Source organism: Telopea speciosissima, chromosome 1, assembly GCF_018873765.1.
Source record: "Telopea speciosissima isolate NSW1024214 ecotype Mountain lineage chromosome 1, Tspe_v1, whole genome shotgun sequence".
NCBI lineage: Eukaryota > Viridiplantae > Streptophyta > Magnoliopsida > Proteales > Proteaceae > Telopea > Telopea speciosissima.
In genome coordinates this window covers 49387376-49404702 of record NC_057916.1, presented here as the reverse complement: position 1 = coordinate 49404702, position 17327 = coordinate 49387376, and the positions used below count along the sequence as shown (strand labels likewise).

Genomic DNA, 17327 nt, shown 5'->3' with positions numbered 1-17327 from the left:
GAAGGACAATTAAAATATTCAATATATATTTGATTTAAAGCTATGAAGTATTCGTGGACTTCAAAAGATAGCACGTTAAGCTAGTTCTCTTATTTTTTTTTTTTGGGTAAAGAATGATTAAGCCTATTTCAATTTCTCATGTGTGAGACTTGAATTGATAAAATTGAATGCAGACTTGTAGAGGAGCGTTGGATTTTAGATAGTATTTAAAATTTAAAATGAGTTATCATATAATTAACTATATAAGAAGTCAAGGTCATTCTCATTATGTATTTTGACATGACTTGGCTTGACCAGGTTTTGAGAAAAGCAAGTTGAATCAAAAAACCTGATTTTCCAATTATGGTATCATCATGAATTAACTTTGTTTTTTTCTGTTTTTGGCTTCCAAACATATAGTAATAGTTTGAAAATACCATCCATAGTCTTGCGAAATTTTAAAACTGTCACGGCACGGCCTCAATTGTCTGGTGTAGACTTAACTCAATTCCATTTCCATCTCTTTACCAAAAAATAAAATTCAATTTCCATCTCCTTCTCGATTGACGTAAATGTCCTCAGTGATCCCGACCTTACTGATGTGATGATTGGTCCAACCTGAGTCGCGTTCTTATTGAATCAGTGTACCCTTTAGTTAAGAAACTTTGCTCGCCCCCCCGGTTTGGGAAGGAAAACACTTATTGTTTTTCCAAGGTGATATTTGCCGGAAAAGTTTTCAGGTAGAAAGATTGCAGCCTTGTGCTGTTCTCAGGTGATATTTCTGGTTAAGATGAAAGCCGTAGTAATAACGAGCTTTGGCGGTCCAGAAGTTCTTAAGCTGCAAGAAGTTGAAACCCCTAAAATCGGAGATGACGAGGTGTTGATAAAGATGGAGGCCACCGCACTTAACAGAGCTGATACCCTTCAAAGGAAAGGATCGTATCCTCCTCCCAAAGGAGCAAGTCTTTATCCCGGTCTTGAGTGTTCCGGAATCGTCGAAGCTGTCGGGAAGAACGTTACTCGGTGGAAAATCGGTGATCAGGTTTTTTGAATTCGTTCAGCACTGTTGTCACATTTGGATTTTTTGTTCCCTATTCTTGTTCTCATTTTTTTTTTGTTCTCTTTGCGAGTTGAGGCGTTCTTTGAATTCTATCTTAATTTTGTTCATTGGAGAAGCTGCGTTATTCAGTTGTTGGATTTGCCTATGAATCCCAAAGAAAGTTCCAGTATCACACAAATATCTAGTCAGTTTTCAATAGAATTGGATGTGATCTCCCTCTGACCAAACAAAAAAAAAAAAGATAAAGAAAAAAAGAACGTGATATCCAAAGGGATAAGAGAGAGGAACCATGAGTCTTTCATGGTTCAACTTATAAGACTTAGTTCACGTCTGTTCATGTTTTACCTGTAACCCGGAGGATGCGATGAGCAATCAACCAAATTAATCTTGAAGTCCTCAGTCTTGCCCCATCTTATGTTTCGAACGTCTATGGTACTTTTAACTTGTATTAAAATGCGGACTGCGTTCATCATGTTGGCTTTGTGGTGATTCATGAAATATATTGCTCAGGTATGTGCTCTTCTTAGTGGAGGAGGCTATGCGGAAAAAGTAGCTGTACCTTGTGGGCAAGTTCTTCCTGTTCCACCAGGTATTTCTTTGAACGATGCTGCTGCCTTTCCTGAGGTGGCATGTACTGTCTGGTCGACTGTTTTTATGATGAGTCGGTTGTCTGCAGGGGAAGCTTTCCTGGTACATCCTTTTACCAACATCCTTTTTTACATTCCTTTTTTTTTTTTCCTCCCCCTTTTATGATATGTATATGTAGGTATGTGCTTTACATGTGGGAACTAAGATGGTGGCCATAGTGAGTTCCACACTTCCACTTCACATGCCAACATGTCCAGGGGATAAAAATGCATTTTTATCTTCATGTTTTCTCATATTCACATTGTCAGTGGGAGATGGGGCAGTAGAAGTAGAGGAGACAGACTTATTGTCACCCATAAGGCATATACAGTAGCAACAATATCAAAAAGGAACCAAGCGTAGCAGGAACAATGAACCAGCAACCAAAAAACCAGACAAAATTGATTTCTTTTAATTTTTTTAGTAAAAATAAATTGTACTAAGAGAAGATAACACCTGGATGAAAGTTGATTGCATAAACTCCACTAGAAATTCTAGACAAAATAAGCTCCAGCAGCAGTATAATATTATTCCAGGAGCACAGCCTCAACAGCAGCCATCGATTTGCTTCAGTAACAGAATTCGATAGCCAGGAACTAAGAAAATCTGAGTGAAATTGACTTCTTCAAAAAGAGAGAAAAAGGAAGGAGAATATCGTCTGATTTATCAGGCCTTCAACCAAGAAAAAAAAACTGTAAACCAATCAGTCAATCTGATTAAGTCTTCATACAACCAAGGCTGCAAGCAGATCCACAGTCTTCATTGATTTCTGAAAAAAAAAAAAACAGAGCACACCAGAGTTTTGATCTTCACAAAAAAAAAAATTGATCTCCCAGGGAAATCTTCACACCAGCAAGCAGCATTCAACCACCATCAATAACAGCACTCCTATTCATGAAGGAAGGAGTCTCTAATCCATAAACACAAGAAGCAGCAACTGATGGCTGCACACCACCCAAATCTAGAAACCGATAGTTGTATTCAGCAGAGAGAATTGAATAAACCCTTGGTTTGATTAGTACAGCTCTGATACCATGTTGCAAACCAGAATCTGACTGATCAAACCAAAAGTAGGAGAAGAAGAGAGAAGAAGAAGAACAAGTGAAGAGAAGAAGAGATGCCGCAAGCAAGAGGAAGAGCAGCCTGCGAGAGAATAGAATAGTTCTCTCGCAGGTAGTCGTAACCATATTCCTTGATTTCGAAATGGCAGCATCAGTGTCGGCTAAAGCAAGGGTTAGGTTAAACCGTTGATAAAATGGGGGGCTGACCTAACCTAGTGCCTTCTAATTTTATAACAAAGAGTGGTTAGGAGTTTAATGAAATTACTCCTAACCCCTTACTTGTTATAGAATTACAAATAAGGACTGGAGAAATAAATTATAGTGGAAAAACCCACAAACTAGAACTAAAGTACCCCTAGTTTCCAACAGTAATATTTCTTTGTTCCGCACTCTGATATTTATGAGCTTTATATGTTAGTTTGATTGTGATTCAAGCCACTGCATTTGAGATCCTGGTGATGTTGTAGGATGACACATGTCGTCCTAATCATACCCCAAGTTTATTAGTATTTTATCCCTTGTGGGGATGGGGATGTGACACTATGTGATCAACTTCAATATCATCCGTCGTGTCCATGTGGTCTTCTACAGTTGTGTCTTCGATCTCTTTAAACTCCAATGCAACATGGAGATCTTTTGGTTCATCTTCCTGGTGTTTCTCAATCTGTTCAGTTGATGCTTCATCCTTCTCTATTTCAAACTTGAGTTCTTTAAGTTCTTCCTTGTCATTCACAGACTCCTCAATGGTTTCTTTAACCACCTTGTCAATTGTAGTGTCAAGTTCCACATTGTCCACTACCTCAACTTCATGTTCTGGTTCATTGATTGGAGGTTTCTTCTCTTGTTGCTCTTCCATCTTCAAAACTTCAACGATTGCCATAGTAGTATCCGTTGGAGGTGGAGGGCGGTGGAGAGAAAATGTGGCTTTAAACTGTTGCTCACAAGAGACCATTCGGTCCATTAGTTGCTTCACACTCTCTTCAAGTGTAAGTGGCTTTTGGGGGTAATCTTGTCGAAGTGAGAGCTTTCTACAAATATGTTCCGGTTGGTACTTGTTCTTCAACTTGTACTTCATCTCTTCCCAAGTTCTAGGTTCACAACTTCTAGCTCTAAGTCTCTCTCCATGGAGTTTCCATCATTGTTTAGCATAACTAGTCAATTGGGAGTAAACAGTCCTAAGCTTTTGCTGATCTGTTGGGTTATACTAGTCAAAATGTTCGTCTAGAGAATACAACCAATCAAGGGAGACAAATAGATCCCTCTGAATAACAAAGGAAGGAACTTCTGACTTCCATCTTCCTGTATTAATATCAACTCATCGATTGGAAGGAACAATAGTGTGAATCATCCCTCCAAAGATCAGCTTCAATGGATTGCTATAAATTGAGATATGACAGGATCATAGTTGTTATATTCAACGAATTATTCGTGAATAATTCGGCCGAACTAAATTTTTCGAATTTAACGGCCGAATCCGAATCAATGTCAAAGAATCGGAAAAATTCGCGCTTATTTCGATTTATTTTTAGAGGCGCGTTAAATTCGGCCGAATCCGAATTAAATCTGAATTATTCGGCTTGCTTATACAAAGGGTAAAAATCGGTAAGGTTTCATACTTTTTCCCATTCCCGATTTTCACACTTCATACGGACTTACCTCTTCGTATTCAAGAGTCAAAGACTGAAGACCTCAATAGAGAACAAGTCTCTTCGTCTTCAACCATTCAACCATTCCGTTTTCTCTGCTAATTGTCTTGTTTGGGTCACTTATCTCTCAAGCAATAGCCGGTCTGGTGGAGGATAAACGTGCTTTGCTCTATTTCATCAACAATATCCTGCACTTTGCAGGCTCAAGTACCGCTCAACTGGAATGTGAACTACCTGTTTGCAGCAGCTGGATCGGAGTAACCTGCAGTTTTGATAACTCTCGAGTTATATAGCCCTTTGATTGTTTGGAGTTGCATTCATGGGTCAGAGGGTTGAGTGGAGCTAGCGATTCACAAATGGTCTTCTGAATTTACAGTGAAGGGAGGAGAGAAAGTGAAATTGGAGGTGGGAATCATGGAAAGTGAAATTGGAGGTGGGAATCATGGGATTGAGGTGATGATTTCTTTGTTCCTCATAATTGTAGCAACCTCTCTCTCTCTTTAAAGAGGGTTAGGGTTCTCACATACAAGTTGTAACAGTAGAAGCACTGAGAAAACCAAGACCGAGAGAGAGGAGAAGAGAAAAAGGGACTGGAAATTGAAGTAATCGAATTGTCCAGTCCCCTCTCATAACCCTTTACTTATATATGAAAACAGATTACAGCTTAAGACTCCTAATCTAATTAGGAATCACTCCTAATCCTACTAAGAATTACAAGAAATAGAAAATAACAGAAATCAAACTAGAACTAGGACTAGGACTAACAATTACAAAACTATATTATGAGACACCTAGGAGCTAGGTATCTTGATTAGGACTAGGAGTACCCGAACCGAGATACACTAACTCTAGGAGCTCGATAGGCACATCTTTAACACAGGTATACAACAAATGTTATTTCGGAAATATCCATTAACAATTTTTACCTATTACCAGTGGGGTTTAAGGTTTGATTCCTTGCAAATCCATAATAAAAATATTTATAAACAACTGCCTAGCACAGTTGGTGAGCTGTGGTGTGCTTCATGTCCATGCTCACCAGGGGGTTTCGAGTTCGAGCCTCCTGGCTGTTATCTTCCCCCCCCCCCTTTAATAGTAATAATAAATGGAAAAAAAAATTTCTACCTATTAGCAAGCAACCTATACTGGCTCTGATTTTTCTAGCCTGTTACTTTCATTGACCAACACTAAACTATCCATAGATATCTGATGCAGAATGATCACCAAATAGGGCTTATTTCTTTAGAAATAGGCCTAGGGTTGGGTTATATCCGTGTTGGGCTTTTGTTCCCAAGGGTTTTTTATGTAATAGGCCTCTTTAATGAGCCTAAACTAGGGGTACTTAGGTTGCATACGGGATTAGCCCAATACTTAGTTATTTTTATGTTTTTAGATTGAACTGGTTTAGATTTGGTTGCATCCAATTGGTTCAATGGGTCTAATTTAAGTGAAATGTTCCTATTGGCTAATAGGTTCTTATATCCTATTAGCTAGTATGGAATCTTCACTTAAGTTAATTGTTCTAAGTTAGATTCTTTTATTTTTAAGTTAGTAGGGGTAGTTAAGTCATTACACTGTTTTAAGTAATTAGTTAGACTTCATCCTCTCCCTTCCACGTTTTTGTGAAGAAGAGGTATTTAATTTGTAGTAGGAATTGGCCTATGGCCTTATTATAAATATAAGAGATTGTGGGAGGCTCCCCCACAATTGAAATTTGAAAAAAAACCCTGTTTTCTGCTGCTGGCCGACTGCTGCTGCTGCTCCTTGCTCTTCAAGAGTGTTTGCATCCTTGTGGGTACATCAAGGTGGAAGGGTGGGTGGAATCCTGCGACTCCTTACGCCGTGACGGCTGGGAGGCTCTTTGTGAAGGTGGTTCTATCCTTCAATCCTTCAATGCTAGATTTACTGCCGTGGATATCTGCTGTAAGGCTACCAATTAATTTCTGTTTTATCCTTCTTTCCCCTTCCCCATTCGATCCTCTTTTTATTTCTATTTGTATTCCATAAACCCTAGCCAGTCTGAACTCTGCCCAGACTTGTTCCCTCATTCGATTACCATCAAAATCAGGCTACAACCCCCTTCCTATGTCCCCTCCACTCGATCCAGCTTTGGATCCCATCCATCCATCACAAACCCTAAATTCTTCTTCCCCATTCAAACCCTAATTGGCCCAAATTCTGTCTAGACTGTCTCAGCTGACAGATTACCTTCATAATTGGATCGAACCTTCCCCCAAGTCCCCCTAACACTCGACCTAAACCCCAGCCCCTGAATCCTACTGTTAACCCTAGTTCTAGTTGTTTTTCTTGATTACAAAACCCAAAACCCTAACCCTAAATCTGCAGAATTTTGAAACCTAACCAAATCCAGATATTTTTATATCATAATGACCCTCTAAACCTGCAGATTAAAACCCTCTAAACCCCATTCCCAAATTCCCATCATAAACCCTAATTTTGCCCTAAAACAGCCCCTAATCAGCCCTAAACAGCAGGCTTAACCAGAGCTTGATTCTACCTGGCACCTAGTAGGATTATTTCCTATTCTAGGACTACATTATTTTGGTATCAGAGCCATGGCTGAACATGGCAATCCAATGCTGCCACAACCACTCGACCCTATGGCAGCAATAGTAGAGATGTTTCAGAAATTTACTGCTGACCAGAAGGCGTTGTTTGAAGACTTTAGAGCTACACAGAGGACTATCACTGCAAGGTTGCACCTGATTGAGCAACGACAGGTTACTCCTCATAGGGGCATCAACATTCCCCTAGATGAGGACAGATATCAGGTCTAGTCTCAAGTTCACCAACCTCATAGAAGGCATAGGGAAGACAGGGATAGGCACAAGGATTACAAAGAAGACATGTACAGAGAATACAAATTTACATTGCCAAAGGAAATTGAGAGAGAACAAGTTGAAGATAAAGCTGAAGTGGCAGTGAATTGTGATGAAAAGAAAGAGACAACACCTATAGCTTCAAAGATGGACAGTCGACATGTAGAAGACCCTACTGAAGTGGTCAATGACGAAGAAATCAAAGAAGACAAGGTGGAAACAGCAGAAGATGAAGAGGTGGTTGGGAACACTCCACAGGAAGGCAATGACCTTCAAGATGCTGTTCTTGAAGAGGTGAAGCTTGTGTCTCATGCATTAGATGCGAAGGTTGCTAACGCTGAAGGCTCTATGGACGAAACATTGAGAGTTGCTGTTGCTTCAGAAAGCGAACACATAGAGTTTGTTCTGCCACCATGGTTCTTCGAAGAGAAAGCTCCACGCCTTGGAGATTTTATCCCCAATGTTTCTGCTTCACCGGAATTCTGTTTGGGGATGGTCAAAGCTGCTGGTCACCTGTTGATTCCCCCTCATCACTACAAAATTCGTGGACGAATTTTTTCAAGTTGGGGAGAGTTGATGCAGAATGATCACCAAATATGGCTTATTTCTTTAGAAATAGGCCTAGGGTTGGGTTATATCCATGTTGGGCTTTTGTTCCCAAGGGTTTTTTTATGTAATAGGCCTCTTTAATGAGCCTAAACTAGGGGTACTTAGGTTGCATACGGGATTAGCCCAATACTTAGTTATTTTTATGTTTTTAGATTGAACCGGTTTAGATTTGGTTGCATCCAATTGGTTCAATGGGTCTAATTTAAGTGAAATGTTCCTATTGGCTAATAGGTTCTTATATCCTATTGGCTAGTACGGAATCTTCACTTAAGTTAATTGTTCTAAGTTAGATTCTTTTATTTTTAAGTTAGTAGGGGTAGTTAAGTCATTATACTGTTTTAAGTAATTAGTTAGACTTCAACCTCTCCCTTCCACGTTTTTGTGAAGGAGAGGTATTTAATTTGTAGTAGGAATTGGCCTATGGCCTTATTATAAATATAAGAGATCGTGGGAGGCTCCCCACAATTGAAATTTGAAAAAAACCCTGTTTTCTCTGTTGGCATTACGCTCTTGCTCCTTGCTCTTCAAGAGTGTTTGCATCCTTGTGGGTACATCAAGGTGGAAGGGTGGGTGGAATCCTGCGACTTCTTACGCCGTGACGGCTGGGAGGCTCTTTGTGAAGGTGGTTCTATCCTTCAATGCTAGATTTACTGCCGTGGATATCTGCTGTAAGTTTACCTATTAATTTCTGTTTTATCCTTCTTTCCCCTTCCCCATTCGATCCTCTTTTTATTTCTATTTGTATTCCATAAACCCTAGCCAGTCAGAACTCTGCCCAGACCTGTTCCCTCATTAGATTACAATCAAAATCAGGCTACAGCCCCCTTCCTATGTCCCCTCCACTCGATCCAGCTTTGGATCCCATCCATCCATCACAAACCCTAAATTCTTCTTCCCCATTAAAACCCTAATTGGCCCAAATTCTGTCTAGACTGTCTCAGCCGACAGATTACCTTCATAATTGGATCGAACCTTCCCCCAAGTCCCCCTAACACTCGACCTAAACCCCAGCCCCTGAATCCTACTGTTAACCCTAGTTCTAGTTGTTTTTCTTGATTACAAAACCCGAAACCCTAACCCTAAATCTGCAGAATTTTGAAACCTAACCAAATCCAAATAGTTTTATATCATAATGACCCTCTAAACCTGCAGATTAAAACCCTATAAACCCCATTCCCAAATTCCCATCCTAAACTCTAATTTTGCCCTAAAACAGCCCCTAATCAGCCCTAAACAGTAGGCTTAACCAGAGCTTGATTCTACCTGGCTCCTAGTAGGATTATTTCCTATTCTAGGACTACATTAATATCTTGTCCAGTGTCCAGCAATATCTAATATGAGCCTTGCTTTACCTGCTTCATGGATCCAATAATTATATATTATGATAAACAGGTTACACATCTGTTCTCATTTTCTTAACAGAAATAGCCTTATCAAAAGGAAAGTTAAATAACAAAAGTAGTGTAGCTTGCTGTTTTTAAAAAAGAACAAGATTATTGGTCTTTTGGGATCTATTGAGTTTTTGACAAGTGGCAGCTTAGGTGGCAGTTACTACAAATATTAAAAATAATGTCCGAATTTGATTTTTATAAACGAATAATTCTCGAATCCGAATCCGAACCCGAATTTTATTTTGTCCGCTTTTTTGACCAAATCTTTAAATTTACCAAATGCGTTATTGCGAATAATTCTTCATCCGAATGATTCCCGAATCCGAGTTTACTAACTAGGGACAGGATAACAGAAATAGAAACTAAGTTCAAAATTAGAAACTTAGAGTATATTTTCAAATTCAGCTGGCAGAATTGCTCCAAACTTGGATTGATTGTAGGCCACAATAAGGGGATGCTGTGCTCCAAACATCTCACAATCCTAGTGGCTGGTTGTAGAGATATGGTGGTCTGATGTTGCAGTAGTAAATAAAAACAAAGCCTAGCAGCAGGAGTGATTTGACTCTCAGATCAGCAGCAACCAACCCCAAATACCCACAATACGATAGAACCAATCAGCAGTCAAAACCAAGATTTAAAGTATCAGTATCGGGTATCGTATCGGCCGGGCGATTTTCAGAGATGTATCGTATCATATCGGAGATACATATCGATCGGTGCAGAAACGCATGAAAATGATCAAAATACACATGGAAATACACTTTTGGATACAAAAAACAATATAAACAAGCAATTTATGTCATATATCATGCATATACATTAAGAATTGTGAATAATCAATAACCAGACAAGTGCGACACTTTGAAATTGTTATAAGAGATTAAAAGATGAGATTTCTTACATGTAGAGTCACTCCATTGCCATGAAGAATGTCGGGGTGGAGCAAAGTCATGTTTATAAGGGTCTTCAAGAATAGGAGCGACTAGGATGATGTTGTATACTGACCGAATATAAGCACAATACTGAGCCCAATCGAAATACTGATGGTAGTGACTCTCCCACTCATAGTAGAATTGTGTGTAGTGCTCTGGAGTGGCTAATGTCGTGAAAGCACGAGGTTGTAGTTGTGCCTCTCCGTATCCATAATTTCCATACCCTACAGAAGCCCCATGTCCATAGCTCGAAGAAGAACCTGATGCATAACGCCCATGGCCTAATGAAGCACCAGCATGATCAGAACTAATGCTAAGTGACTCCATGCCACTCATAAGCACATCACTATCATATGGATTGTGGCCTTTATGGGAATGCGCCAGCGTTGCCCTTTCCCTTGCCCTTCCGAGTGTAAGTCTGATGGTGACCACCATGATGAGTATCTTGGGTAGCATGTGTGTATCCTGCCTCACATGTGAACTGCATCCCAGTATAATGTTGTGAAGCCTCATGGCCACCACCACCAGCACCACCACTACCTTTAGCACCACCATCATTACCACTATGGCCACCACCACTACCACTATCCTCATCATCATCATCATCATCAACATCATCATCAGCAGCAGCAGCAGCAGCAGCAACACCACCACCTCCACCTCCACCATCATCATCATCACCATCCCCATCACCATCACCATCACCATCACCATCGTCGCCTTCATCATCATCATCAACATCTTGTTGAGTTCCTTCATACGGATGACCTGACCTCGTACTCCTAATTAAACCATCTTCAGGGCTATTGTCATCCTCTTCAACATTAAAGATCTTCTGATGGTGCCTGTGTTTCATCATCATCCATCTGTCGAATGATGTTCTCTATGACTGGAGCAGGTTTGGTTGTTTGGATCCTCACTTAATTGATCCATCACCAATACCTTATCGATATCCTCTATCCATGCTCTAACTGGATCTTCATCGTCAAGTAGGTGGTTGATGTCGATTGGGTTGACATCTACATCATCCCCTTCTCTTTCCAACTCTAAATGTTTAAGCTTCAGCTTCATGTTGTAATGGACATACACTAACTTCTCCAACTTTGAATAATTGAGCCGATTGTGGGGTTTGGTGTGCATCAACCCGAATGTACTCCAGTTATGTTCGCAGTCACTAGAGGATGCTGTCAGGGATAACACTCGAATTGCAATTCAAGTTAAGTGTGGAGCACTAGTATCTCCATAATTGAGCTACTAATCAGCTGCACAATAATAAATGAAATATTAAAAGATAAAACCTTGAAACAAATTTTAAATAATATAATAAATTAGGTAAACCTAACTTACTTGGGCGTTGTGTGCCCCTCACATGGATAGCCATTCTATCAGCAAAACCACGAGTAGCCTCCCGAAAATACTTAACCTAGAGAGGTATTAAAAATTAAAATATTAGTTCACCAATCACTACTGAAACTGTTATTTGACATATTATTGGTTTTAATCTTTTATACAACTAATGCATTACTAACCTCATCCATGGCAAGGGTGGCCTTGGCCACATTTGGCTCCAAGCTGTTGACAACATTCCTTAGGGCACTCAATAGATCCGATTTGCACCCTAAATCATTGTTGTATTGAATATCCGGATTCAAATAATGTGCTACACATGGTTTGTAATTGATGGTTAGAAACCTAGAATACTAATAAATAAATAGTAACTTAGTAAGAGTGTAAAATGAAACCAAAGTCATCTATATAAGGATGAGTTATAAGATTACCTGCCCAATGAACATCTTGAACCAGTATCTTTTCCCATCGATCGGTTATAATCTTTAAATACTTCTTGCTTGATGTTGGGTTATCATCATGTATCTTCTTCTTAACCATTTGCATGAGCCCTATCATCTTACCCATGGTTTGCACTTTATCCCCACCAACCTCTCGAAGCAGACAAAAGAGTGGGTGCATAATCATATCAAGTCGGCGCATCTGATCCCAGAACTTTGAGGAGGTGACAAGGTCTTGAACATATCTCCCAATTTCAGACCTTGCAGGATATCAATTGCAATGTAATTTGTTACAAATCTTATGGTTGTAGGCCTCACTAAATCCCCTCTTGTGTGACTCCTCATCAATCTGAAACCCAACTACGGTTATAAATAAAGTTGGTGATCTTCTTAGCATTACTAACCAACTATTGGACCTTTGGCAATTCACCTATATCCTTGAACATCAAATCTATACAATGAGCCGCACATGGTGTCCAAAATAGATGTTGCCTCTTCAACATAAGCAACTGACCAGCGTTGTTGAAATTTGCTGCATTGTTAGCTACTATCTGGACAACATTTTCTTCTCCTACCTCCTCTACAACTTCATCCATTAAGTTATACAAGTAATGGGCATCTTTGATTTCACTAGATGCATTGACTGACTTGTGGAAGATCGTCTTTCCATTACGATAGATAGGGATATTGATGATGGATAATCTTGTTGGTCCACTCCATCCATCACACATGATGGTCACTCCATATAATAGCCACTTCTCCTTGAACCTCTTAACATACTCATGCACCTCTTGGACAATATCATCCAAGTAAGGCCCAACAATCTCATAAGGTGTGGGTGGCTTAACATTTTTCCTACACCTTTGAATCTCCTTTACCATGGCCTTGAAGTAGGGATCTTTAGTCGTATGTGGTGGAATCATGGAACTGTGGAACCATCTAGAGATTGCTCTGCCTATCCTCTTACTAAGTGTTTTGGGTTGAAAGCTTTCTTCAATCCTCTGTTGGTCAACATCCCTTGGTCTGTAGACGTTAGGATCCATGTCTCTGATATCTTGGTTCTTCTTTCTCTTACCCTTACTACTATTAGTGTACCGGTCAAATATTTCCTTGACACTGGTTGCTCTACTAAGGCCAGGAGGCTCCTTACCCTTACCCTTACCCTTACCTACAAATGGACGACAAGAGGAGCCAACACCAATATCTACAAGGCCCTGGCGTTAGGGTCGAGCCAAGGTTCGAAAACTCGGGTCTCGGTGCCAACTCAGACCCTTGAAAAACCGAGTCGAGTCGAGATCTGGCCGAGATCTGTCCGAGTTGGTGCACTTTTTTTTTTCTTGACTCGAAGCCTCATCTCGGTGGGTTTTAGACCTAGTTTGGGTCTGAAACTTGGTATTCAGCCTATTTTAGGCCATTTAAACACAATGATACTATCAGATTTTGCAAAAACAAAGTCCAAATAGGAGTTTCAGTTAGTAGGAAAGCAGGACAGACACTAATGCTAGAAACCAGGACAGACACAGGATAAACACACTTATTTATGCCTAATATCATTTAAGTAAATGCTTTTGTATTTGTATTTCATTTATTTAAGATATTATTCATAAATAAGCAACTACCCCCTATTTGAATCCAATAAAAATAGTTAAAAAATCAAATTCCAAAAGGAAAAAAGTCAACCCCCAACTTTCTAATCTTGGGTTTTTCTCAAATCTAAAAATTCCATAAATCTTAATATGGTAAAACATTGCTAATAACCAAAAGTGCGGTAAATACATTTGTTGATGTCAATATTTCATTCATTTTAGTTTTGATGTCCAAAAAACAAAGTATATTTTATTGACATTCGAGACATCAAACAAATAAATATTTAGACTTTTGTTTTAGCAATGTTTACATAAAGATTTATGGAATTTAGATTTGAGAAAACAGATAGAAAGTTGAAAATGCACCTTTCCAGTTTTGTTCTTGAATTGGGGATTGACTTTTTTCCTTTGAAATTTTATTTTAACTATTTTTATTGATTCAAATAGGGGTATTTGCTTATTTATGAATAATATCTAAGTACATGAAATACGATATCATTTACTTAAATGATATTGCATAAATAAGGTCGCTTGGTTCCTGCATAGATAGGTGTGATACCAAGAATTTCCAATTCATAAAATGACCTATATGGCATTTTCCTATGAGATCTCGAGAGATCTCGGTCGATACCAAGAATTCTAGCAAGATCTCGAGATCCAATCATATAAATGACCTATATGGACATTTTCTATGTCAAACCTTAGAGATCTCGGCGAGATATTGACATTTTGGGACTCGTGCGTCTCGCTCGATTTCAAGAGAAACTCCGAGATCAGATCTCGCCGAGCTCCCATTATTCCTCTCTTGCTTCATGTCTTGATTGTCCATATGCCAACTCATATTCAATCCTTCATAAGCTTCAAAATCTTCCATCAAATTTTCCACCAAAACATCCTCATCCTCATGTGCTTGGGTGGATTTTTTTTTTTTTAAAATCTCTAAGGTGTTTTTGCATTGCCCTGCTTAACTCTACATGGCACTTTGTATACTTGGCAACATTTCCATATCCTCCTGTCATGTGTTCTTTTTGCCGAGTTATCCCACTTCCAAGATGTTGTGTGTCACAGAAGTTGCACTGTGTATGCAATCTGTTGTTGTTTAACTAGGTACAATAAGACCACCCAATATCTTGTTGTCGTGGCATCGTCCTAAACACCAAACAAAATTCGATAACTATATAAGTATTAAACTATATAAAAATCCACACATCAATAATTTATACAAGTAAAGTACATGTCTATATGATGCATTTCATGCATTGCATCTACTTAGCAAAGTATATTACGCAAACTTTAAATATTTATCTATTTTTCCACAATTAGTTTCACATTATTTAATTTTTCAAAAATTAAAAAAATGACATCCAAATATAATATAGTACATTAGCATACAAATAATATGAATCTAAGTCTTCTTATGTGTTTCAGCAATTGAGACATTTTATCGAACTATAATGAAAGAGTAAAGATGCATGATTTTTTCATTTTTATAAGTATTTTATAATTTTATAAAATAGCAAAAAAATAAAAAAAAATACAGATTTTAGGGTAAAAATATAATCTTCATGGAATATCATAGATCTGTACATAATGTAGTACATATATTATATACATTAGCATAGGGTCTAATTTTTGGAAGAAAAAAAAAAATCATTTTTAAGAAACAATTTTCGGTTTTGGGTGAAAAATGCAAACATTTGAAGTCAAAGCTTTGCAAATGTATACAAAGAATGCATCACTAACTTAGTTTAACCTATCTCTTTGAAGTTTGGATCATAGCAAAAAAAAAAAAAGAACTAAAATCAAAGGTTTGAAACAAAAAACCAAGTTTTTTTTCAAAAAACCTACCTTTCCCTTCAAGAACACCTTCAACCTTCGATTTTGGGAAGTTGGATGCAGCAACTGAAGTGATTCCACCTCTTTAGGGTCGTTTTTCACCAAGGAATGGAAGCCCTCAAGTGATTTGGGCGAAAAAAAGGATTTGAAGCTTGATTTGGGGGTTTTTCCCTTGGTTGGGCAGGAGTTTTTTCCGCTGGAGTCGTCTCTGGTTCGTGTAATGCTGGAAACAGTAAAAAAAACACGTGTTCTTTTAAGTATCGAGACGTATCGATATGTATCGGGCGATACATAACGATACATATTGATACGTACCGATACGTTAAAAAAATAATAAATAATACAAAAAGTACATCTCTACTGTATTGATACGTATCGACCGTTTCGTATCGTATCGACATGTATTGGTCGATACATATCAATACAGTCGAGACATTTTATTTTTTTAAAAAATAGATAAGTATCGGTATGTATCGTATCGACACCCACCGGTACCGAGAATAGAAACTAGCTGAAATTAGAAACTACTAAAAATAGAAACTAGCTGAAAATAGAAAGGGAAAATTGCCTAGATCTACTAAATATAAAAAAGATTTACAGAAAGGGTAGATGTTAATAATGTTTTACAATCATAAGTTGTAATGTTGAAAAGATTTTCCAAATCCCCATATGAGTAAAAGAAGCTTGAGGAATAACCTAAAATACCCTTAGCATGCTATGTTTCCCTCTGTATTTTCATTTGACTTTTCTATTTTTTGTTTTTTATTTTTTATTTCTTCTTCTCCTTCTTTCTCCTCCGCCTCCGATGGAAGAACACCTCCCCCACTAGTCCCCCCCCCCTTCTCCCTCCGCCGTCCCCTGCAACCCCCACCCCACCCTCTTCCATGCAAATCGGTCCGCAGTACCTCTACTACCGCCATGGCTACTTCCATCCACCCCTTCATCCTTCTCTCACACTCAAAACCGTAATGTTCTTATGTTCTGCTTCGCCTGAGTGAACCCTTCGCCATCATTCATCAACGCATGCTTAGATTCATTGAAATTATTCTTCTAATTTAGACGTTTCCTGTCGGTTTCGCATCTAATCCCCAATTTGTTCTGAATTTTCCCAATTTGCTTGGAAATATCCAAAATCTCTCTTTATAAGCTTTTGAGAAGGACTTTATTACTTCTCCAAAGTTTCTGTTTATCTTTTTTTTTTTTTTTTTTTTTCCAGGTAGGGTGATTCAGCATCGATTAGTTTATTCTATTGTTTTTCCATAGGGCATTGTGAGGGGCACATGTCGGGAAGAACTAAAGAAGGTTAAAAATGTAGTTTTTTTCCCCAAAAAAGCATGTAGTTCAATATGCAGTATTTGCAGCCTATCATCTTAGACAGACTTGCACCCTCAACAGCAAGGAAGGAGAAGCATCTCCGCAGACAGCAAGAAATGGTTTCACAGGGCTGGGCGGGGATGGGGTTGCAGGGAAGAGAAGGGTCAAGAACGGGAGGGAGGGAGGAGGTGAATGGCAGTGGTGGTGTGGAGTTGTAGCGGAGGAAGGAGGGAGTGGTTACAGAAATGTTCACCGGAGGAAGGAGAAAAAGAACGAAGGGTAGGATCAATAAAAAACTAAAAAATTAAAAGGTTAAATAAAGGAAAAAATTGAAAGAGAAGGATGTTAGGGGTAGTTTAGGATATTCATTTAGTTTTTTTTCTTATGTGAGAATTTGGTAAATCTTTTCAACGTTGTAACTTGTAAGGGTAAAACATAATTTACATCTACCAATTTTGTAAATCTTTTTATTATCTAGTAAATCTAGGCAATTTTCCCAAATAGAAACTAGCTGAAATTAGAAACTACTAAAGGCTTTATAGTCCAGCCTTCTAAACATGCAGGAATAATCAAATTAGTAACTAAAAAAATTAGAAACTAGGCAGCTAGGATTTGACTGGTCAAAGACCACCTTTGTCAAAATCGTGGAGCTCTCTATC

General features: G+C 38.6%; 1 protein-coding gene across 1 annotated transcript in view; it reads left to right on the top strand.

Annotated features, from left to right (window-relative positions):
• Window positions 1–669: 669 nt before the first annotated feature.
• The window catches only part of LOC122649000 (quinone oxidoreductase PIG3-like), a 31881-nt gene continuing 15223 nt past the window's right edge, over window positions 670–17327 (top strand). The window contains exons 1-2 of the mRNA XM_043842342.1: window positions 670–1021; window positions 1550–1729. Coding sequence (XP_043698277.1) covers window positions 770–1021; window positions 1550–1729 — 432 coding nt within the window. The 5' untranslated portion in view covers window positions 670–769. The remainder of the gene's footprint in view (window positions 1022–1549; window positions 1730–17327) is intronic.